Below are 26198 nucleotides of genomic sequence, written 5' to 3'. Positions count from 1 at the left end.
ACGCACAAAAATGAAGGGTGAGTTTTCCAGTTCCACGTTTCTGTCCCGCATGAGAGGATTTTCTGGAAGTGGTTTACTTCTCAATATATTAGCCAAAATAACGTGTTTGGTATGTTGTCCACATATGACTGGATGCCTGACATTTGGATTTTGTGACACAAGTAATTTGAGATTTTTTCATTAATGTGCTGATATTGTTTGCAGCAGTTCAAGCTGAGTTTCAGTTGCAGGGCTCCAGATTGTGAGTAAAATTGTCTGGATTGCAACAATTTAAAGTTTAGTCACAACTCCTTACCACAACTTTAATTCCCTTTATTGATATGTACTTAAATAATGACAAATATATGATCACAACTTTAAAACCTATTACTGCTATCCCCATTATAACATTATTTACATACACAGTGTTAGCTCATCAGTGACACTGAGGCACACACGTCAACCCTGAACTTGATTGTCACATCAACACCATTCTCATGTTTTTTATTGGTAGGTGGCTGTTTGAACAGCATTTGTAGCAACAGGTTGAGAAAACAGCTAATATAAACCCATTTTACTGTGTGATCGCAGTAATGTTTCTTTAGAAATTCTCAATTTGTGTGGTGTGAGAAGTGCGGTTGCAGTTCACTGAATTTTCAGGGAGCATAGGTAAATATATTGGAGTCGGATGATCCTTAGAGTATTTAAATCTGTTAACTGTTTTGACATAATTATGACTGAGATGAGAGGTGTGCATAGTGTTTGATGCAGCCCCAACTTCTGAAACCCATGTTGTAGGTTGAATGTATACACTGATGTCAGTCATGATGTGTTGCTAGTTTTCTTTGAACTTAAAGATTTCTTATCATTCTTCAGTATGCAGAAATTTGAGATGTGGCCATAAAACAAAAGGTAGCAGAATAATACTTTTTAATTTTTTTTTGCATATGGTTAAAAATATGCAGGTTGGGTTAATTAGCATTGCTCAATTGGCCCCTGTGTGCGAGTGTGTTCACTCTGCAATGCTCTGCCACCCTGCCCAGGGATTTTTCCTGTATTGTGGATGATGCATGTTGGGATCGGCTCCAGCTTCCCCAAAAAGGATAACTGGATTTAAAGGTAGATGGATGTACAGTTAAGCATTAATGGCATGTACTTTTTATGTTCCTTCATTATAGCATACAATAGTGACTGATGGTGGAAAATTGGCAAGCCTAAGGACTACATATTATAATACTTGCTTCCACAAACCTTTAATGTGCTAGCTGATCTGTTAATAATGGCTATACATAAAATTAGACTAAAAAAAAAAAAAAAGTGTAATGCATCTCCTGGCAGCTCTTCGACCACTTATTGATCTTTCATGTAGTGAGTTTAATGTGTTGATTACAGTGTATCTGAATAACCTCCTAAATTAAGCAATTCATTCATCAACAGACTTAAAAACCATTTTAGAAGTTTGTGGCTTCAGTATTTTCTCTTCCCTGAGAAAGTTAAACAAGTGCTGTACTGTGACTTTTCTTGTAAAGCAAGTCAAGAGGTTGTAGGGACAACTGAGCTTTTCAAGACAGCAAATAATATCAAAAAGCAGACCATTAATTTAAAAGAATCTGGAGGGAGTCGGACACATTAAAATACTTTTTGTAATTGTAATATTTGCCCTGAAGGAGACAATTTTAGTTTGGGCCATGTCTTGCAGGTGTGATAAAACTGCCAAGAATTACTTTTAAAGTTTAAAATTTAGTGTAGCATACATGATCACGTGTGAGGAATTGCAGTTCACAAAATACGCCTCATCAATTTTGATAATGAAAAAATGGAAAAGATGTACAGTATTAGACATACAATGACACATTAGGTTCATCTGTAATACACACAATTAATTCACCACATAAAGTGCAAACACTTAAGTGGAACTACAAAGGCAAGTTACATGTGCGTGATTGCAGACAGTAGACCCCATTTATCTTGTAGTGATAATGTGATTGTACGAGGGATGTTCAAAAAGTTTCCGCACTTTTATATTTTCGTTGGAAACGGTGAAGGTGTGAGGAGTAATAATTGGGCATTAAAAAGTAGGTATGACACTGGGAAAATTGCATTGCAAATGAAGGTGACTATGTTGAAAAGTGATGCAATTTGTTTTTGAAATTCTTAAAAAAAAATAAGAGTTAAAAAGAAACTTTTTTGAGCATCCCTCGTATAATGTAGGCATGCTGCATTTCTTCTGGTGCACCTGTGTACAGTCTTGTTGAATTAGTTGAACTTATATATTTCCATCTCACGGAATACTAAAAGCAATAAAATGTATGTTTCAAATTGCAGACCAGTCTAACTGGAGGCAAGATAAAATATTTGTATATAGGGCAGACAGAGCCAACATTAACATGGGTGCAAGGAGGTGGAATAGGTGCAGCACCAAGAGCGTAAATCGAAGAATTTGAATTTTACTGTTTAACTTACAAAATGGTGTTGGTCATGTTGATCAATCAAAAACATTTTAAAACACTTAAGACATCGCATACACTTAAGCTCCAAAGCAAATGTGAGCTGAGAGAAACTGATGTGGATCTAGATTATGCATTCCATTTTACTTCAATAGTGAAGACCCAGCTTTGACTGCTTTATATTTACAGGACATTTTGGGCTTTTCTTTTGTTCTGATCAAAGCATGGAACAAGGACACTACAGAGCTGTATCCCATTATTTGGAGCACCTTACTGCAGAGTCAAAAAATACTTAAGTACTTTGCTCAGCAAATGGAGAGACTAATCTTTGTGCCATTTCCTCCATGATCTCTTTGGAGAAATCTTCATAAGTTTAACAATTCAAAACAATTTCTGATTTTTTTTTTTTCCTTTTTTTTTCCTCCTTCTTCTTACCTCCTTCAAATTACAGCTACAGTTAAAGGTTGTGACATGACAATTAAAGATATAAAGGAAAAACCAGTGAGGAATGCAAAGCTTCAGGATGCATTAAAGTGATGAAACAATGAGTGGTAGCAATAGAAAGTTACATTACAGAACATCTAGCTCAATGGCTTTCAGAGTCAAGCAAGCCTCAGAAATAATTGTAAAGCTGATGGGAAAAATCCCACTGTTTATAGAATAGTGGAAACAACTTCTCAAGATTTGGAATTATTAGACGATGAGCAGAAAGGTAGCTCAGAAGGGTCTGAGATTATTTGATATTTCTCTCATGGTTCATGGCATAATGAGTACTCCCGTAAAACGGATAAGATTGACACTTATAGTAAAATAGTACAAAACCATTATCCTTGAGTGCAATGCAGAGGTTGTCCTGACTAAGTGGAAATAGCTTGTTAAAGGACAGTTTGCAGGCATGTCTTAGAATATTTTGTGCAAAGCCATCTTTTTTTTTTTTCTTTTAAACTGTCCAGATTTCAGGAATGTTTTACATTTGGTTGAAATCTTGCTTATGCTACCCATTTCAGCTAAATGGTACAATGAGGCTTTTCTGCAAGTACAATTATGTGTTAAAGACCTTAAAGTCCTTAATTTGAACAGTTATTCAGTCCTGTTTGTGATGCTGTCCAAGCTCATTCAAAAGTAAGAGGATGTCTAGGTATACATAATGGGCAAGTGACTCTGGTAGTTAAAGAGTAAAACAGACCTACAGGCACATGGCAATTTTCATGTTTTTTTTTTTCTCAAGCATACAAAAAGGTGGAATAAATAGAATATTTCAAGTATTCTTTCTTTTACTCTGCAATTGTTAAATAAAACACACAGTCCTGTTTAATATTCTGTTTTGCAGCATGTATTGTAGTGAACCTGGTGGTGCATAATTGGAGCCACGTTCAGTAGTTTGTAAAGGCAGCATCAGCATTTCAAAGTAGGTAACATCAGCTTGTGCATACAATTGTTGTGAGATCTTCTTCTGTGTATCTCTCTTCACTGCTTGTAAAATGTTGCTGTGGAACAGGTGTGAGATAGGGCACTCGCCGTCCTTGCCTGATAAAGCGTTTGAACATTTTCCAAGGACTAATGGCTTTGTTCATTGTCTGCCAAATATTAATGTCCTGCCAAAAGGATACCAAGTATCTCCTTATTTTGTGACCAGAACATTAACATTTTTCTCCAAAAGCATTTGAATCCACCACTAAAAAAAGTTGGTCGTTATGTGCTAACATGAGTATGCAGCCCAAGTTTACTGTGCCACAGTCCAATCTTGTCTCATTGACTAAGTAATAAGCTACTGAACTTTCACTACATAGTATCAATTTGTAATAAGCCACTGTACCATTATTTATATTCATATTTAGTGAAACTATGCATGAATTGTGTATGCTTAGTTTAAGAAAAAACTCCAGTGAATATACAATGCAATCATAGCCACAGATTTGAGCGCCATTATTGGAGAAATGCACATACTTGAACCATTTTGATTAGTACTCCATTTTACATATTTAAAGGTCCAAGTTAATATTTGGCTGATTTATTGGCGTGCTTCATTTGTTAAATATTAAATGGCATAGCAGCTATAGATAAGGGTTCCAGGTGCAACACATTTTAAAGGAAATGGATGCTTTGTTTGCCTGAAGTCTTTCTTCAAGATGACTTGCAAGATACATTACATTGGTTTACATATGAATTGCATATATCTAATATATAAAGTTGATTGTGGTTTTATCTAGTATGCAGATAAGCATTGTTGAATCAAACTGTCAATTCTCCAGTTGTACAGGGGGAGACCAGATTTATTGGTGACGGGCCTAACTGACTTCTACAAAGAGGTGTATAAAATCTAGGTGTTTGGAATTTATGCAATCTTGACATTAAATAAAAAGGTTTGAAATTAAATCATTTCTTGGAGCAACCATAATTTTAAAGTTATTTAAAAGCAATGCTTAAGCACCAAAAAGAGTGATTTTAAAGAAATTTCGCTATGACTTTTTTCTAGTCATGAACAGGAAATTGTTTGTGCATACACTTACTGTCAACCAAGTTTATGGATGGTGCAACAGTTAATCTATTATATGGATTTGTATCTGTTAGTATGCTTCTATACTTTAGTGATTTTAATTTGTAAAAACACCAGCTTTCAACTGTATGTGCTACCAAATAATGATGACCTTCTAGTAGCACGATTACAAAACCTTGGAAACACATCCTCATTAGTTTACAGCTCGTAGAAATTGAGCAAAGAAACTTTGGTAAACTGTTTAAGTTCACTAGTGCACTGGAGTTCAATTACTTCCATCTGAATGAGTTTTGGAACATTGTCCATATTAACTGTAAAAGAAGATAGTAAAATTGCAGAATTTGTGCCATGGTGTCTAAAGACCTGAAAGCGAGATTCAAATTCATGACAGAATAATGATCTGAGCTGCATATACTTCTGGCTGATCACTGTTCCTCAGATCTTCAAAAATGAACTGGTTTTGCCTGTTATAGTAGATTCCAATGATTATAAAGTTTGATAAAAAAGATAGATTGACAGCTCTGTACCAAAACTTAATTGAGCTCACCCAGAGAAATGTAACTATCCTCCTCTTCTGACTTGGCAATTAAAGATGCCGAGATTGTCCAGAACCACAGGTGGGATGCTGATGGTGGTGAGTGCATTTTACTCTTTGTCTCAACAAACACATAAGTTGATGTACAGGAATAATCAGTTTTGGTTGATCCTTAACTGGAAAACCGTTCTCCATTTGGCCTCCCTTCACTCACCCTTGGGGTGTGTGCATAAATCAATATAAAGAGCACTATTTATAGTGTCCTACCTAAAATTCCATCTTCAGAGGTGCCTCTGTCAACCATATCCTTTGCTGAATAATTACACCATTCACAAACTCGTTCTTTAAAAACACGCATAAGGAAAACTTCAATACTTGCTCCTCTATGTGGCAGCACTACAGACTGTGTGGCAGGTGGCCGGGTGCGGCCTCTCAATCAGCCGCCTATATAAGGAGCTGCCGCCCTACAATCAAGGCTGGAGTCGGGTGAGGAGGTGGACGAGGTCAGAGGAGGCGGCAAGGAGAGGCCCTGAGTGTTGTGTTTGTGAGGAGAAGAAAGTGGCTGCTGGAAGCCTGGACTTTGGGAGTCGGTGGGGGTTTGTTGTGTGGTGCACATAGAGACTGTTGTATATAGTAGAAGTGTAAATAAACGTGTGGTGATGGACTGCAACGTGTCTGCCTGTCTGTGTCCGGGAGCACCCTTTCACAACTGTTAAGCAGCCACATTACATGCAACTGCTGAGACATCAATGGGAAAGCTTCTGGAAAATACACCTGAAGAAGTGGTGCACCCAGGAAATTATTTTTGCACCATGAAAACGCACCTGCACGCTCCACTCTGTCAGTCAAGAGGTTTTGATCAAAAACAATGTGGTTACAGCTTCACAACCACCATATTCCCCAGAACTCTCTCCCTGTGACTTCTTTTGATCCCAAAATTAAAATTTTAGAGTAAAGGGAACAAGGTTTGTTACCTTCAAAATGCCCAGAAAAAAAAGCACGGGAAGCTCTAAACATGGTAACAAAAGACGAGTAGTATGAAATATTCCTGGGAATGGGAGAAGCACTGGAACAAGTGCATTGTATCTCAAGGAGAGTATTTTAATGGTAACTAAAAGGGAATTCCTGTGAGCTTTATAATTAAGATTTTTGTAACAATTTTAGGAATGTTTGGGTGTCTTCCAAACAAATGAAATTGTACAATGATCCAGTTAAATTATCAGTTAAGGTATATGTAGGTTATGTTTTTTGTACATTGAGACAGGGCACAGTATCCTAACCATTTTACCTCCATTTTGTGAGTTTAAACTTTCCCTTTAAACAATAAAAGTGCAAAATGGGAAACGTTTTAAGGTTTGAAATTGTAACGGAGTATCTTTTAGCAAGAAATTGGGTAATTTTAATAAAAAAACAGTATTTATGCCAGCAAGGTTTTCAAGCTAATATCTAATAAGCAATAAATATAACAGTTTCTATGCATTACTTGTATATGTTGTGATGGACTTAAAAGAATTATGAAGATTTCTTGCATTATAACATTGTACATGATTGATTTTTCCTTATGTTTTTTGCAGCTGTCACAGGGAATATGCTGAGAAGGAGAAGGAGATGTGTGTGAGGATGTTTCCCAAGTAAAGGTAGCCATCATCAATTCTGTATACTCTCACAAAAAAGTTGATGTTTAGGCTGCAGTCCTGTCTGTCTTGCAGGTGCTTTGTAACTGGGTGTTCAAGTGAATTCTGCTCATGATTTATTTTCTTGTTAAAGTGGAGCCTTGCTTTTAGTTGTATTTATGGTGTCCTGTAACAATTGGGATTCTTGCATTTCTCTCCTGTAAAGTCATTTTCAGTAATTTTCTACTGCCACCAGAGGGTGCTCTTATGCAGAGGAAAAAAAACACTAATCTGCTGATAATGTTTCCGTTATCGGACAACTGTAGCACCTCATAATTTCCATATGATTGTGAGGAGCCCGCTTTTCTTACATTAGTGACATTATTTTAAATCAGTAGGTTCTGGCAATGGTTTTTAAGCTGGAATGTTATAATGTTACTCAATTGCAATGGCCATGCAGTGTCCTAGGGAAGTACTTTATTTTGGGGGTGGAAAAGCAGCTGTCCTAGATATTCCTGCTGTCCTGCTTTGAAAAGATAAAAATAGTCTCTGCTGTTTCTGATTTTAAAGGTCATTATCACTACTATAGCAAAGTTTCTTGCTGTTGTTTCTTCCACATGTTGCTCAGCACTTGAGTGTCACACCTCCTTTGAAGCAGATCTTGCATATTATAAAAGCTAGCCATCTCAAGATGACCATATTTCAAAATGTGAAAGCAACTATTACTGCTATTTTGCCTTCCAAAAGAATTCATTTTCCATTCTAGAGCAGGAAACTGGTAGTATTGCACTTAAAACCATGTTTCCTTATTTTCACTCGGCAGGACTCTTAATTTCTATATGTATAGCAAACGTGTTGTATTTTCTCGAAGTTTGTGAGACTTATCAGGAATGTTTACTGGCTTCTTCTATTCTAGGATACTGTTCCTATCCAGATAGTCTCTAGTGGTGTCAACTGCCAGTCATTATTCAATATTCCATTTAGGGACTCGCTATCACCAGCACTAATAAACATATATAGATATAACTTTATTATTTGTTCCCAGGGGAAAATTTATCTTTTTACTGTGGGTGTCAGTGCAGTCTTCTGGTTATATCGCACTTGCCAAGCAAACTGTCTTGTTTTTATCACAGTTCTAATTACTGAGGAACAACCTCAGTAGCCTTGATAAACCCTGTGGGCAAGAAAGTAGCAATTTTGCCCACACTTGGCACACTTTTATTTCAGTCACTCTAGATAAAAGACAAAGTATAGGAAATATAAAAGCAATGTGGGATTTATTAGCATATTACAATACCAAATAGAATAAAATACAGTATAACAAAAGTGAGTAGTAAGGTCTGCATATAAACAGCCTTAGGAAAGCTTACTGAAAATGTCAAGGGGTAGATGTTGTCTAGGAAGCTTTTGATATAATCAGTGTTCTTCATTGATAACATTTTCTGACATCCAAGATGAAATGGTCTCAAGTCTGTTGATCTCTGATGTTGCTTCTGCCTGTTAGTTGAGCCATATTTAAATTATAGGGTTTCAGGACATGTGGCCATTGCAGACATTTGGTGATGAATGACTGATCAAAGTGTTTAGTCTTTTAAGCACCTCTGTACAGTAATCCCTCCTCCATCGCGGGGGTTGCGTTCCAGAGCCACCCGCAAAATAAGAAAATCCGCGAAGTAGAAACCATATGTTTATATGGTTATTTTTATATTGTCATGCTTGGGTCACAGATTTGCGCAGAAACACAGGAGGTTGTAGAGAGACAGGAACGTTATTCAAACACTGCAAACAAACATTTGTCTCTTTTTCAAAAGTTTAAACTGTGCTCCATGACAAGACAGATGACAGTTCCGTCTCACAATTAAAAGAATGCAAACATATCTTCCTCTTCAAAGGAGTGCGCGTCAGAGAGAGAGAGAGAGAAAAAAGCAAACAGTCAAAAATTAATAGGGCTGTTTGGCTTTTAAGTATGCGAAGCACTGCGGCACAAAGCTGTTGAAGGCGGCAGCTCACACCCCCTCCGTCAGGAGCAGACAAAGAGAGAGAGAGGCAGAGAAAAACAAACAAGCAAAAATCAATACGTGCCCTTCGAGCTTTTAAGTATGCGAAGCACCGTGCAGCATGTCGCTTCAGGAAGCAGCTGCACAGAAGGTAGCAACGTGAAGATAATCTTTCAGCATTTTTAGACAAGCGTCCGTATCGTCTAGGTGTGCGAACAGCCCCCCTGCTCAATCCCCCTACGTCAGGATCAGAGAAAGTCAGCGCAAGAGAGAGAGACAGAAAAGTAAGTTGGGTTTCTTCTCCGCCATCTGCCAATAGCGTCCCTTGTATGAAATCAACTGGGCAAACCAACTGAGGAAGCATGTACCAGAAATTAAAAGACCCATTGTCCGCAGAAATCCGCGAACCAGCAAAAAATCCGCGATATATATTTAAATATGCTTACATATAAAATCCGCGATAGAGTGAAGCCGCGAAAGGCGAAGCGCGATATAGCGAGGGATCACTGTACTTCCTTTCTCAAGATGTAAACTAATTCTGTAATATCTAGTCATACAGCATTTATCTGTTCCAACATTATATGTTAAAACAAGTTCTGTGGCATCTGTACTTATTTCCCATTCCCAGGTCATAAACTAAAAATAGAAACAGACTGGAACAGGTGCATAAATTACTGGTACAATAGGAGAAGAATGAACAAGAAAGGATGCTTGCAATGCCTTTAATTAAAGTTATGTAAATTCAGTTCATCCTGGTTTGTTTGATCAAAATAATTAAAATTTAATATAAACATTCTACAGTTCAAATATTGAAGATTTTCCATTCTAGGGGCCTCATGTATAATGCAATGTGAGGAATTCACACTAAAACATGGCATACGGACAAAAGTGGAAATGTGCGTATGCACAAAAAAATCCAGATGCATAAATCTGTGTAAACATCAAGTTCCACACACTTCCCCTTTACGAATCCCAATGAACATAAAATTTTACGCACCTGCATGTGCCTACAGCCCCACCCCTACTCCTCATAGAATTTTGTATATTTTAATATGCAAATCAATGTAAATATCACCTTCCACTCAGAGTTTTTCGTTAAACAATGGAAAATGCATGGGAAAAAGAATTTCAGCAAACGTGAAATGGAGGCAAGGAAAAATGTACTATTTGTTGGCTTACGCAGTAGTATAAGAAACAAAAGCATGGCAGAGACACTTGAAAGTTCATGTTTAGAAATTCGCACAGTGCCTGAAAGAGAAAAAAAAAAAAAACTGGTCATACCACAGTCGTTGTGAAAAGGTGAGTCACAGCCCCCGTCTGTTTTATTCTGTTTCAGACAATATTACAAAAACTGACCCATGTGCAATGCTCAGGCAGTGATGGTGCTGCTGTGCTGAGTACGTCTTTGGGTGCTGGCTACACATGCACCTCTACCTCGGAAACCACTGGGAGGCTATCTGGCTATGTGCTGATGGGCGCTGTTCCAACGTCACAAAATATAATAGTGGATGCAGTAAGAGATGTGGCCAATGAACTAAGGAATATACAGTGGTGTGAAAAACTATTTGCCCCCTTCCTGATTTCTTATTCTTTTGCATGTTTGTCACAAAATGTTTCTGATCATCAAACACATTTAACCATTAGTCAAATATAACACAAGTAAACACAAAATGCAGTTTGTAAATGGTGGTTTTTATTATTTAGGGAGAAAAAAAAATCCAAACCTACATGGCCCTGTGTGAAAAAGTAATTGCCCCCTGAACCTAATAACTGGTTGGGCCACCCTTAGCAGCAATAACTGCAATCAAGCGTTTGCGATAACTTGCAATGAGTCTATTACAGCGCTCTGGAGGAATTTTGGCCCACTCATCTTTGCAAAATTGTTGTAATTCAGCTTTATTTGAGGGTTTTCTAGCATGAACCGCCTTTTTAAGGTCATGCCATAGCATCTCAATTGGATTCAAGTCAGGACTTTGACTAGGCCACTCCAAAGTCTTCATTTTGTTTTTCTTCAGCCATTCAGAGGTGGATTTGCTGGTGTGTTTTGGGTCATTGTCCTGTTGCAGCACCCAAGATCGCTTCAGCTTGAGTTGACGAACAGATGGCCGGACATTCTCCTTCAGGATTTTTTGGTAGACAGTAGAATTCATGGTTCCATCTATCACAGCAAGCCTTCCAGGTCCTGAAGCAGCAAAACAACCCCAGACCATCACACTACCACCACCATATTTTACTGTTGGTATGATGTTCTTTTTCTGAAATGCTGTGTTCCTTTTACGCCAGATGTAACGGGACATTTGCCTTCCAAAAAGTTCAACTTTTGTCTCATCAGTCCACAAGGTATTTTCCCAAAAGTCTTGGCAATCCTTGAGATGTTTCTTAGCAAAATTGAGACGAGCCCTAATGTTCTTTTTGCTTAACAGTGGTTTGCGTCTTGGAAATCTGCCATGCAGGCCGTTTTTGCCCAGTCTCTTTCTTATGGTGGAGTCGTGAACACTGACCTTAATTGAGGCAAGTGAGGCCTGCAGTTCTTTAGACGTTGTCCTGGGGTCTTTTGTGACCTCTCGGATGAGTCGTCTCTGCGCTCTTGGGGAAATTTTGGTCGGCCGGCCACTCCTGGGAAGGTTCACCACTGTTCCATGTTTTTGCCATTTGTGGATAATGGCTCTCACTGTGGTTCGCTGGAGTCCCAAAGCTTTAGAAATGGCTTTATAACCTTTACCAGACTGATAGATCTCAATTACTTCTGTTCTCATTTGTTCCTGAATTTCTTTGGATCTTGGCATGATGTCTAGCTTTTGAGGTGCTTTTGGTCTACTTCTCTGTGTCAGGCAGCTCCTATTTAAGTGATTTCTTGATTGAAACAGGTGTGGCAGTAATCAGGCCTGGGGGTGGCTACGGAAATTGAACTCAGGTGTGATACACCACAGTTAGGTTATTTTTTAACAAGGGGGCAATTACTTTTTCACACAGGGCCATGTAGGTTTGGATTTTTTTTCTCCCTAAATAATAAAAACCATCATTTAAAAACTGCATTTTGTGTTTACTTGTGTTATATTTGACTAATGGTTAAATGTGTTTGATGATCAGAAACATTTTGTGTGACAAACATGCAAAAGAATAAGAAATCAGGAAGGGGGCAAATAGTTTTTCACACCACTGTAAGCACTGTACTATTTGATATTGACCACAAATTAAATGAATTGGTTAAAAAATAAATGCTGCATCTGATTACCTGGTTTTTTACATTAAGCTAATTGCATTCAAACGAAGTTGTAATACTGTCTGATCTGGCAGATCATTTGGTGTGTCAGATTCATCATAGCACATCTGTTCAGGTACATGCTTGCATACTGTGACACACTTTCTCTGCAATATAGAGCAGCACATTAATAGAGTGGAAATGCTTTCTATTTACATAAGCAAATCCATTCTCTGAAGGTGCCTTTATAGTGTAGCGGCAGCACCGAGCACCACAATGGACTGATTCTCTGCGCTTTACTTTGAGGTGACTCACTATCCTTAAAATGACTACTTGCTTTTTGCTGCACTAGTTGGAAAAAGGCTGTGACTGTGCAGAGCTGCTGTTTTTTTGTATTGGTTTTCCAGCTATAATGTGTGTTGCGATATATATATATATAATATATATATATATATATATATCTCTCTAATACATGTTAATAAAGTATCTAATCTCTAGCTACATACATATACAGTGCATCCGGAAAGTATTCACAGCGCATCACTTTTTCCACATTTTGTTATGTTACAGCCTTATTCCAAAATGGATTAAATTCATTTTTTTCCTCAGAATTCTACACACAACACCCCATAATGACAACGTGAAAAAAGTTTACTTGAGGTTTTTGCAAATTTATTAAAAATAAAAAAACTGAGAAATCACATGTACATAAGTATTCACAGCCTTTGCTCAATACTTTTGTCGATGCACCTTTGGCAGCAATTACAGCCTCAAGTCTTTTTGAATATGATGCCACAAGCTTTGCACACCTATCCTTGGCCAGTTTCGCCAGTTCCTCTTTGCAGCACCTCTCAAGCTCCATCAGGTTGGATGGGAAGCGTCGGTGCACAGCCATTTTAAGATCTCTCCAGAGATGTTCAATCGGATTTAAGTCTGGGCTCTGGCTGGGCCACTCAAGGACATTCACAGAGTTGTCCTGAAGCCATTCCTTTGATATCTTGGCTGTGTGCTTAGAGTCTTTGTCCTGGTGAAAGATGAACCGTCGCCCCAGTCTGAGGTCAAGAGCGCTCTGGAGCAGGTTTTCATCCAGGATGTCTCTGTACATTGCTGCAGTCATGTTTCCCTTTATCCTGACTAGTCTGCCAGTTCCTGCCGCTGAAAAACATCCCCACAGCATGATGCTGCCACCACCATGCTTCACTGTAGGGATGGTATTGGCCTGGTGATGAGCGGTGCCTGGTTTCCTCCAAATGTGACGACTGGCATTCACACCAAAGAGTTCAATCTTTGTCTCATCAGACCAGAGAATGTTCTTTCTCATGGTCTGAGAGTCCTTCAGGTGCCTTTTGGCAAACTCCAGGTGGGCTGCCATGTGCCTTTTACTAAGGAGTGGCTTCCGTCTAGCCACTCTACAATACAGGCCTGATTGGTGGATTGTTGCAGAGATGGTTGTCCTTCTGGAAGGTTCTCCTCTCTCCACAGAGGACCTCTGGAGTTCTGACAGAGTGACCATTGGGTTCTTGGTCACCTCCCTGACTAAGGCCCTTCTCCCCCGATCATTCAGTTTAGATCGCCGGCCAGCTCTAGGAAGAGTCCTGGTGGTTTCTTCCACTTACGGATGATGGAGGCCACTGTGCTCATTGGGACCTTCAAAGCAGCAGAAATTTTTCTGTAACCTTCCCCAGATTTGTGCCTCGAGACAATCCTGTCTCGGAGGTCTACAGACACTTCCTTTGACTTCATGCTTGGTTTGTGCTCTGACATGAACTGTGAACTGTGAGACCTTATATAGACAGGTGTGTGCCTTTCTAGATCATATCCAACCAACTGAATTTACCACAGGTGGACTCCAATTAAGCTGCAGAAACATCTCAAGGATGATCAGGGGAAACAGGATGCACCTGAGCTCAATTTCGAGCTTCACGGCAAAGGCTGTGAATACTTATGTACACGTGCTTTCTCAATTTTTTTATTTTTAATAAATTTGCAAAAATCTCAAACTTTTTTTCACGTTGTCATTATGGAGTGTTGTGTGTAGAATTCTGAGGAAAAAAATGAATTTAATGCATTTTGGAATAAGGCTGTAACATAACAAAATGTGGAAAAAGTGATGCGCTGTGAGTACTTTCCGGATGCACTGTATTTTGCTCACACCACTAGATTCCAAATGGAATCTGTATTTTTGTACTACATTAGTATATGTTGACATGTAATGTCTTGAGAACAAGAAGACATCCTTTCCTCCTTTTGAGTTCCTTATTTTTACATGCATATATGTCTACCATTTACTAGTTTTGATGAAGCAGAGAAGTTCCTGCTAAATGAATTGTGCATTTCTCACTGGCTGCTATTTTTAAAAGGCTTTCCTCCAAATCGCCTGGACAAGTGTTGTATCTTTTGAGAATAGAACGGCTTGGATATGAGAGAGTAGTTTATAGTGCATAAGACATTAAATCTATTATTTGAAGTAGTTGTTATAAAGCTATGTTATAAACGTGGTTTTTAAACTGTCCTTATTTTCCGTTGCAGCATATTTTTGATATGGGGCGAGAAGATCTCATCCTTCATCCAAAGTTTCATGTTTGGCCATGCCTGCCATTTGCTTATTGTTGAATATTGCTTATTACTTATGTGATTTAAGCTGTATTTGTATTTTTGAACATTTATCAGTATTTAAAGCAAATTCTTGTTAATTGTCTAAATCTTGGTTTGGAATTCTTCAGAAGCAGTCAGTGCTGATTATAGCACCATAATTAATGCATCAGTAATCTGCCTTTTCTTCATCTGAAGAGTAAGTTGTTTTTTTTTGTTTTTTTTTGGCAAAGAAAGCAAAACAGAGGTGAGAGTGGGGAACAAGAAGTGAAAAAAACATTCAGCCTTTGCATAACCTTTCCTTTTCATCTTCAGAAGGACTAGATATTCTTCATCATCTTAGATTAGACCTTTTTCCCCTATAATCATAATATATTAAATGTATGTTTCATTTACTTAACTGTTGTTGTCTGTTCAGAATCACCTCTCTGTATTGTTAAAAAAAAATAAATAAATAAATTTCAGTTCACCATCCTGTGGCATTAATGAAACTTGCAAGTCTGTCTTAAATCTTTACTGCAATGCCACATACTAATAGCCAAGTCTAGTATTCCACATACAGCGGCTAATCTTTTTTCCAACCACAAGTTTTCAATGAGGCCTTCCATGTACTATGGAGAAGCCCTACTTGAAAGTTAAGCAATGGTCTGATCAGCTTAAATTGTATGTTATGTGGGAGGGACTAACTGGCATCAGCCTCTTTCCCTGCTTTGTAATGGAAGAGGTTTCCGTTTGACTCCCCTGCTGTTTTTACAGGTGCACTGATCTGCTAGTGCAGCGGTTTCCTGTGCAAAGGCAGCAAGATTGTGGTGTCCTCTGGGAAACCCATCCCATTTCATCACACCATAAAGTTGAGTGGACTGCTCGGGCCGGTGAGAAGTTGAGGTTGTGCATGTGTGTGCGTATATGTGTTGTTCATTTTTCTTCTCTTTCAAGGTGTAAGCACTGGTGGGGCATGAGCTTGTTGGATGCTTTTATTATGCAGAAAAAGTGGCATCATTTGTACTGCTGTCAGTTTCAGAAACTTTGGGCCTCTCTCCATGGTCTTGCATAATAACTATGCCACAGCAAATCGGTAATGGTATTTACCCAGAACTGCAAGTGAAAGGAGTACTAATGAGTACCAATGCACCAAGTTTCTCTGTATTTTAATTAGATGTTTCCACAGAGCCTCGAGGAAGGCTCTTGAAAATGCAATATACATACTTATATTCTCAAGCCCATTTAATCCAGTTCAGGGTCACAGGGAAATTTAGCATGTCTTGCAAGGAAAAAAAAATCAAAGTCCTTATGTTATACATTCCATAGAAGAGGATAGCATATAGTTAGAGCTGCTGCTACCTATAAAGGTTATCTCTTCTCTGCTCAGTCTAGCATTTTATGAATGTAATGTTACTGTATCTGAACTCTGCTTTGCACTGATCTTTCTCCTGTAGTGTGCATCTTTCCAAAGTTAATTTGTCTTATTGAAATGATTTATGTACAAGTATTTATATGCTCATAGCTCTCTGATGGCACTCGTATAGCATGCTGTTCCTGTTATGCTAGTTCTGTCATAGATGGAAAGGTCTTGCCATTATCTAACCGATTTCTCCCAAACAGAGTAATGCAATGTTGAAGCCACGTTCATGATTTCTTTGGTGAACTGACTTGATTTCCTCACATACAGATGACCACATATCTGTAGATGATAGCAACACAGTTCATTAAAGAAAGCAATAATGATATTGTATGATGAATGTCTGGCCTTTCTAAAAAGCAAATTAAGAAAAAATGTATATTTTGATATCCGGAGCATATCTGTTAAATATCTATACTTGTCCTCACTTTGAAATAATATTTGAGTGCCTAACCAAAACTAATTTAATTGAATCAGACTTTCTTAACCTCACGTTCTTATCTGTTCCACTCCTCCTCCCCATGGAAAACATCCAAAAGAACCTTTTGTCATTAAAACATTTTAATCGGAGAGGTAACTTTTACAAAAGAGTGATACACAATACAGTTCCAATAAAAATATCACGTAATATACATACACAAGAATTATTAATAAATTGAGGTTTTTGGTGTTTCAGAATTTAATCTGTACGCATAGATGTGTGCTTCTAATTTTGCAACACTGTGTTGCTGCATAGACCAACCTTATTCTGTGTTTGGGAAGTGGGAAGCAGGTTCAGAAAGTGAATTTAAAGATCCCATCATGCTTTGTTATTTGCAGAAGTAAGCAGATCTCTGAGCCTGGTCACTGGCAAGGACACTATATAAGAATTAAATGAACTGAAGTAGAGAAGAAATTTTTTTATTTTTATTTCCACCTACAACGTGACATACAGTACATAGTTTTTTTTTTTTTTTTTTTCCCTCCCATTTGGATTATTTCCTATAACGTAAATAATTTTTCTTTAGACTCTTATTGTGCAACATCTTGCAGTTCTCTGGTCCTTTTGCCGCGTGTTTGGACTGATTTGGACTTTTACCAGTGAAAGAATCACAAATTACACAAAACATGGTAATTTTTAGTTTTTCACACCAGTGGCACCTTTGTAAATGGACTCGCTAATAACAGACAAATCTCATTTGTAACTGTTTTTTTTTTTATTAAAAAAAAAAAAAAAGGTTTACTTACCCATGTTTGGAAATCTAAGTGGGCTGTTGTTTCTGAACCTACTTAGAGATGTTTTCTTGGAATTTGTGTGTTTTTAAAGAAGTTTAGCCTTATCCCATTTCTTACTTGGAGTGTAAAGCCTTTTGTATATTTTATCTGTTCTAGACAGTTTGCACTAATTCTGCTCAGTTCACCGTCTGGACAAGCTGATCCTTTTCAAATATTTTGGAATGACATCCGTTTCAAAAAGTAAAACTTGCATATGGGTGGAATTTAAATTTGACTCATGACTAGAAATTTTAGAAAATTAAATACTGATTTCGGCTTTCATGGAAATTTCTGAGACATTCTTTGGGGGAGCAAGCCAAACCAATTTTCTCTCCTGACCTGAAGCCTGTCCAATTGGCATTTTATTCCTTGGGAGCAGAAGTTCTTATTCCCTGCTTCTGAGTTGGATGAAGCACAATCTGATTGTTGGCATGGGGAGATCAGTATTAATGGGGTATGTTCAAAATACATAAGAGAGGAGGACTGTCAGTATGAATTTAGGAAATAGTAATGCCCTGTCATCCTGCTGATGTGACTGTGAATGAGCTACTTAGTATACAGCTTTGGCACTTGGGAAATTGGATAGCCTACTGGGGAGGGGGGTGAGGCATCAATCTTTGGTATTGCACAGGTTTTGATTTTGGTTTTTAAGTGTTATTTCATATTCTGCAAAATGGTCCATATTTTTCCCACTTTTTTTCTTCATTATACCTTAATTTCATAATTTAACTAGATAATGTATATTTTTAGACATAGGGAGTGCCTTCAACAGATTTGTCTGTTTTTAAAGTCTGCATCTGTATGAGTGATGCACTGTATTTTCTGATATAGATGAAAAAAATCATATAATGTACATGTAAAATACTTGGGTTTTCTTTGAAAAACAAAAAAGAGAAAAAAAAATCTAGTACCACATTCAGAGTATGAATTATTACAAGTTGGAATTCAGGAGAGTTCACCCCAAAACATTTTGATGGTAGAGTGGGATTTTGTAAAAATGTGAGCTGTAAAATTATAGGACAGATAAGTTAGAAACACTTTTTTTAAGTTAATGTTCATTTCAGGTCCCTTTGTTTACTTTGTCTACAGCATCCATCGTCTTTGTGATATACTGTTTTTTTTCCCTCATCTTTTTTATTTATGAAAGAGACAGAAAAAACAAAAATAAAAAACAAGCAAATGAAAACAACATTGTAAACATAATAGCATACTGCCAGGACAATCCAGGAAACTTGGGACTCAAGTCCCAGCTGACAAAGAGAACTATACCAGTAGAGAGGCCCGTCTAATGTAGTTCTTTATAAAGTATAAAACCACAAACAATATAAAAAGGTTCATCCATCCATCCATTCATTTTCCAACCCGCTGAATCCAAACACGGGGGTCTGCCGGAGCCAATCCCAGCCAACACAGTGCACAAGGCAGGAACCAATCCCGGGCAGGGTGCCAACCCAACGCAGGACACACACAAACACACCCACACACCAAGCACACACTAGGGCCAATTTAGAATCGCCAATTCACCTAACCTGCATGTCTTTGGACTGTGGGAGGAAACCCATGCAGACACGGGGAGAACATGCAAACTCCACGCAGGGAGGACCTGGGAACCGAACCCAGGTCTCCCAACTGCGAGGCAGCAGCGCTACCCACTGCGCCACCATGCCGCCCAAAAAGGTGCATTTACTTTAGAATTGTTTTCTCAAATTTTGAGATAATCTACAACTTTATTTTCCCCTCTGATTTATAGCTGGTGGATTGGGATTCTTCCACTTGAGCACAAAAGGTCTTAGTGTAAGTAGTGTTTTATAGGATATACAGCTACCTCCAACCATAATACACTTATCTCTTCTGATACCATGTCAAATATTGATATTAAGGTGTTAGGTGTGATATTTATTTACCTTTTTTAATTTGAGGAAAGATACAAATCATTTTGGTTCAAATGGGTTTAAGTATAGAAGCTTGATAACATTGCTTGCGAGAAGGCTCTTGTCCTGGGTGCATTTTAAATGAGATGTATTCAAAGAGGATGAATAATTTATAATTAAATTATTGCATGCTTGAAGCATATTGCAGTAAGTGTATTTTATGAATGGCTGAATTCCATTCCTCGTCTGAAATTTTAATTGAGAGATCCATTCCTAATCATTTCATAAGATTAAGGGGTCATTTCCTTTTCTGCATGGCTATTTACTTCTACATCAATCAATTCCACGAGTGATTGGAGTGCTGAAGGCGTATTGTGACCATCTTTGAGTTGCATATATTCCATTCTTTCCCCTGTGCTAGTCATGGCAGTAGGTCGGTACTGACTGGGCTCAGAGCATCAGCATCAACTTGTTCTAACTTGGTTAGTAGAGATATTGGGCTGTTCAGGCTCAGCTTCCAGGGCAAGAGCTACTAAAACACTGTTGAGTTTGTGCCAGCAGCATTTAGTAATGTACCATTAACAGAGCCAGAGAGACTACTCACTTAAGTTTTGCAAGATCAAAATTTTGCATGAAATGCTCGGTGCTTTTTTACATTGTTGTTTAATTGGAAGACATAAAAGACAGTGATGCATAACTGAACAAGACTGACTTGTAAGTTTTTAAACCTGAAAATCTTAAAGTGCCAGTTCATATTTGTGTCACCACTGTAACCGCTTGTTAGCCAACATAAATGTACTGTAATTGAAATACAGATGTTATCTACAAGTGAAATATATAACAAAACCTTGTCAGTTTGCATTATCCATCCATTATACAACCCGCTGTATCCTAACTACAGGGTCACAGGGGTCTGCTGGAGCCAGTCCCAACCAACGCAGGGCGCAAGGCAGGAAACAAACCCCGAGCAGGGCGCCAGCCCACAGCAGCAATTTGCATTATTTTTACAATTTTACTGAAATTAAATATCTATTGAACATTTACCATTTAAAATATAGACCCCTTCCAACCTGTAAGCTTGCAAAAATGACCCTTCCAGGTGAGCTCATGCCGCATTGTGCACACTATCAGAATGAGTGGGTATTGCATGTTATAGTGCTGAGAAATGTTTGTAAATATCTGCCACAAGTTGAACAACATTGTTTGTAAAAATCAAAAAATAAATTTTATCATTTAGGGTTAAATCCTCCAGATACCAATTCCTTTTGGGACCATTTCCAATCCCCAAAAGGTTCCTTGACGAAATCATTTCTTTCCTACTCATTCATACCTGATTAAGACTAGAAGTGACATTTTTCAGCTGATGGCATTAAACCTAAGTAGAACACTAACCTTAATTCTTGTCTACTTTTTTAAAAAGAGAGCTGAAAGCTGAAATATCAGATTGGCAAAAGTTGTTTGTATTTTCAAAGCTCAAACAATATCCCTAACATTTACATGGAAAGAAGGTACTGCTGAGTAAAGTAAGTCTTTTTTTACTTTTCATATTTGATGTAGTTATTGTCAAGCACCTTATCTGTTCCTTTAATTCATCTGGTGCCCTCTTTATAAACCAGGGAGGTGATTTGAGGCATGGGTAGTGTGTGTGTTGGGGGGGGTGCTAGATTGTGTTGTTGTTGTTTTTGTGTTTTTTTTGTTTTTTTTTTAATATATAAAAATACAACTCTTATAATAAAAAAAAAAAGTAAACTTTTAAGCCCGAGATTAAACCTCCATGGTACTATGTCTGCTTTGTGACATTTTAGCAGTGCAATTTTTTTTATATTGATATGAATCAATATGCTGAAGTGGTTTTGTTGTTTTTTCATTGTTTTATTGGGATGAAAAAGCATGTTATCAACAAATTTATTTACATAACTTATTTAAAGAAAATTAACACTGATTTAATAATTGGAAGAGTAAAACAGGAATAAGAATCAACAGGTATTTCTGTTGTCCAACTTGTATTGTGGTTTATCATCTTGAGGACCTCACAAACAATGAGTGCCCTACAGATTGTGCACATCCCTGTTCATTCATTACTAGAAGCCTGTAAGAGGTGAAGCCAAGTCCCAGTGATGGCCTTGTTGTTCAAACAGATCTTCTATGTATCGCCTTTCTTCTCGGCTGCATGTTCAGGTTATTACACAAGCATAAAATGGTACCCTAGCTGCTCAAAGTCAAGAATGCCAGAGCAAGCTGGAAAAGCAGGAGGAAGAGGAGGATTACTATGACAGGGAGTTTGAGCAGAAAACATCTTCGATTCTTGTTTAGCCTGTCCAGAATTTGCGGTAAGCTCCAATGTTATGGCTCTCTCTCTGGGCGGACCTCAGTACTGTTTTTCTAGTTAGTTCTGTTCTAATGATGATGCTACCACAGCTACTTTCTCTGCTGTGACTACAGTTTTGAACAAGAAGCCCGTCCCATTCTGTGTCATGAAATGGTCAAACCTATCCCAACACCGATTGCAACTGCCGAATGCCATTTTGAGAGACTTGTTCCAGCACTTGAACCCTGCTTTGGGGAGATAGAGATTGTATCCCTACCTAGACCAGGATTGTAGTAGCACCTGTGCTGTAGACCAGGGGTAGGCAACGTCGGTCCTGGAGTGCCACAGTATGTGCAGGTTTTTGTTCCAACTCAGTTCCTTAACGAGAACTCAATTATTGCTGATGAAGCACATATTGCTTAAGTGACATTTTAATGCTTCATTTTAGTGGTCTCGCTTGTTAAGGTTCTCCAACCTTAATTGCTTATTTCAATCTTAAACTGCTGCATTCAGTGTTTTAATTGCTCCTTATTAGCAATAAGATGTAAAACAGGGGTAGGCAACGTCGGTCCCTGGTGAGCCGCAGTGGCTACAGGTTTTCATTCAACCCAATTGCTTAATTAGAAACCAATCATTGCCAATCTCAGACCTTATTTAATTTTATGGCTTGTTAGTCTGTGCAATGTAAGGCTTTTATATCGTAGATTTTTTTCCTTTCCAAGGATATCATCCAAATGATTTGAAGCCTAAAACAGATCATTTTCAGTCTGTCACATTTTTCTATTAAGTGTTTTATTAAATCAAACCGTGCATGATGAACACACACAGATGTAATTGGAAAAAAGCTAGCTGGAGAACTGCTGGCTGCTTTGTCTTTTACATCTTATTGCTAATAAGGAGCAATTAAAACACTGAATGCAGCAGTTTAAGATTGAAATAAGCAATTAAGGTTGGAGAACCTTAATAAGCGAGACCACTAAAATGAAGCATTAAAATGTCACTTAAGCAATATGTGCTTCATCAGCAATAATTGAGTTCTCGTTAAGGAACTGGGTTGGAACAAAAACCTGCACATACTGTGGCACTCCAGGACCGACGTTGCCTATCCCTGCTGTAGACTAACCCTGTTTGTCATCTTTAACAAACCTGAAACTCCTCAGTTTGACTATAATTAAAAACCTGGAATAGGTAGTGGAAAGTGAGAAAAATACCTTTGCCATTTTAAAGTTCATTGACCAAAAACTTGGTGACCAGGAGTGTAATCAATTCAGTCTTGGAATTCCAACTGCTTTAGTTTGCTACCCACTCATTCCAGTTCATGGTTGTAAAGCCTGCTCTGGCTTTAGAAGGTGCAAACCTTGAATTTACAGTTGCAGTGGGCAAAACTAGCGTTACTTGTTGACCAAACCAGCACCCTTCTGTGGTGAACCCAAGATAAACCCAAAGTCCAGGCACTTAGGCCAAATCAAATAGGGGCAGCATGGACATATGCCGAGCCACAACCACTAGAATAGGTCCTCTGATGAAAGATTTCTGTTAGCCCAGCCTTATGAAACTACACTGTCCTTCAAGGCTGAAAATATAGCCACACTTTTCCCTTTCCCTGCTTCAGTTTCTGATTATGTGTGCGTACAAGTACACACATTCAAGTGCACATATGCACACTCAAAGAAGCTCCTAAGTGAAAGATAACTGACAGCTTGTTTGCCATACCAGAGCACATGCTGGACGATGAAGAGAAAGAAGCAAATGCACAAAAACACACACACTGCCGTAGGTTTGTAAAGGTTGACGTACACAGATGCATTAAGCCAGTCTGTCTACCTGTGCAGCTGGTTTACTTCTTTTGAACCAATGTGTTTAGTGTACATTAAACATGATGTATTTCATTCAATTTCCTGTTCATTTAAGTTTGTGTACATACAGTAAGTTACTGTACTTGATTCTATATTATTAAGAAGCAGTACATACCCTTGAAGCAGTTATTTCTATCTGCCTGTATTCTAGCATTGGTTTGTTTTGAAGTTGTCCACATTTTCCTTGTTCTCGTGTGCTGGTTAAGGATGCTGGAAATTCATAGATGGGGTTTAACCAAGAAGCTTAAACAGTTGCAGTCGAGCAGCATACTGTACGCAGGGGGTCAAGTCTTGATGAGCAATTTAGTATCCAACACGGACAGTTAAAGGGCAGAAAGGGCCAGGATTAGGTGTATTAATTTCTTCCAGATTTGGCAGGACATCTCTGCTAAATTTAGCTTTGTGATGGGGGAATCGCTGCTTGTCTTATCAAGGTTTAATTGGGGGACTATGTTTTTATTTCTGGCTACTGATGTATAAAACTGCATGAAACGCATTCCATCAGTAATTGCAGCCAGACTTCGTCCCTTCACAGCTGAGCTATGTGAAACACAGTACTGCACTGTATGGCTTCTGAAAGGATTATGGAGCCGTGGGACTACATGCCCATTGAGGCTTTGTGTTTTGATGTGTTAATGCAGTTTCTGCTGACAGGCCTGCTGTACTTTCCTGGTGTGTCACTACTACTCGGTTTGGAGTGAGCGGCTGTGCATTACTGATTTGATTTAAATGAAAATGAGTGGCACCCATCACTTAGGGGTACTTGGTGATGTGCTCTGTGCCTGGGCAGCTGAAGGGTTAAGCAACTCCATGTGTCTGCTTCCTGCTCCGTGAAATCAGACACCAGCCCCTCTTGCACGCGTCAGGACTGTTTGTAAACTTGGCTAACAGTAGTCACCTTGTTTATGGTGCTGGGTGCCAAACTGGAGATGTAAGCAGCTAGCCAGGGCTGGCCTGACTAAGTAGGTGCAGGAAGCCCCTTACTGACCACCAGTTTGTTGCCCTGTGACAAGCATGCACTTTGCCGGGCGGCTGATTTGCACCAATTTTGTTTGATGGAGCAGGCAGGATGTTTATCAGAGGCATGATGCTGGCGCCAAGCAGGCACGAGGACAAACCCTTCCTGTGATCAGATATCACACAGAACTGTATCGCTGCTATCTTGAGCAAGTAGCAGCAGCCTCCCTGCCTCATGCTGGTACAATACCCCTACGCCCTCCCCATCCCCTTCCCTGGTTTTATACATACAGTATATTCTCAGCAGATGACCCTGAGAGTCTGAGTTCTGCTGCTGTGTTGTTCATAATTTGTTTTTGGTTCCTATCCTGGCTGGTTTACCCCCATTAGTCTGCCCCTATCGAGTGTCCCACACCCCAGTAAATGTGCACTTTACCTGTGGTCACCTGTCCCCTTCACCACCCAACCTTGGTATTATCCTACCTCAGGTCACCTGGGTTGGACCTCCTAGCTCCTTTTCAGTCTTTTGGGCAGCAGCCGGTGTATTCAGCGCCTAATTCAGCAAGGTAGTTGTATCAGCATGGCTGCTTGTAAAGGGAAAAAAAAGGGGGGAGAAAAAATGCAAACGAGCAATTCTCAAGAACAAGGACTGACTGTCTGGCTGCGTGTTTCACTGCCAAAAATCACCATTTCTGTTTTTCTTCCAAACACGGCTGGAAAGAATCGGTGCTTTATGTGCGGGGCGTCCCATGTTTGTGTTTGAGCAGCGGGGCTGGAAACCTAAGGTTGAGGAGGGTGGGCAAGTGACACTGGAGCTGCTGGCAAATTCCCCTCCCCACTCCAAGCAAAACATACAGGGAGCTGTGGATGGCGCCGGAGCTGAATCAAAGGGTTCTTTCATCACCAGGCTGTGCTGCTGAAAGTGTGTTTCGGGGGGGTTTGGGGTGGTAGCTTGTCATTCTATTCAAATTCAAATGAGTTTTACTGACATAACGCAGAGCTTCACACAACAATCCCGCTTCTTAACAAAAATGTTACATTGATCAGTTCTCTCCCATGCAGCCTCAAGGTGGCCAACACGGTGATGGTTTGGCATGTGTTAGATAAGGAGATGAGGCAGTAGGCCACCTGGAATTTTGAAGTTACAACTATCGGGTGACAGGCTTGAAAATAAAGGCGGGCAGTGTCATCGTGTTAAAACGAACACAAAGTGATTGGGTGGCCGTTGTAGACCCCAACCATGCTGGAACTGAGGTGGATATATTGTATAGTTCTGTATGGATATTACTAAGCTTGTGCTGGATGGAGACTGGTAGATGGTTGGGCGTGGAAGGTGAATCGTAAGTAGATCATGTTCACCTTCTTCAGCCTCTTCCATAATGACGTAGGTACTGAAGAGGACACCCTTTAGACTTGTCCGGCCTGATTATGATGGCTTGACGTGCTTAGTAAAGAAGGGAAGAGTGGTCAGTCCATGGCTTACTATACAGCATGTGCCCCTTCTTACCCCCTTCCACTGTATTTGGCTGCCCCATCTGAGCTACACGTTATTAATATTTGGTGTGCTGGCCAGCCGCTGAACCAGTAAAAGAACATGTGGACCATGCAGTTGATTTCACTACGGCCCTGCCTTTAAAGAAATTTTGCACTTTTTTGTTCTCGGAGAATAACTAATTCTGAAGCTTTGATTA

At 39.0% G+C, this 26198-nt stretch overlaps 1 protein-coding gene across 2 annotated transcripts in view; it reads left to right on the top strand.

The window, feature by feature from the left end:
* fkbp6 (FKBP prolyl isomerase 6) overlaps positions 1 to 15227 on the top strand; it is a 43130-nt gene extending 27903 nt beyond the window's left edge. The window contains exons 8-9 of one of the 2 annotated variants that reach the window (XM_051930567.1): positions 7033 to 7095; positions 14800 to 15227. In XM_051930567.1, coding sequence (XP_051786527.1) covers positions 7033 to 7093 — 61 coding nt within the window. In that variant the 3' untranslated portion in view covers positions 7094 to 7095; positions 14800 to 15227. The remainder of the gene's footprint in view (positions 1 to 7032; positions 7096 to 14799) is intronic. The other variant, XM_028808326.2, reaches the window with a different exon arrangement.
* The last annotated feature ends 10971 nt before the right edge of the window (positions 15228 to 26198 follow it).

This window comes from Erpetoichthys calabaricus, chromosome 8 (genome assembly GCF_900747795.2).
Source record: "Erpetoichthys calabaricus chromosome 8, fErpCal1.3, whole genome shotgun sequence".
Taxonomy (NCBI): Eukaryota; Metazoa; Chordata; class Cladistia; order Polypteriformes; family Polypteridae; genus Erpetoichthys; species Erpetoichthys calabaricus.
Note: the sequence above shows the minus strand (reverse complement) of the source record. Positions and strands in the feature narration are given on the sequence as shown.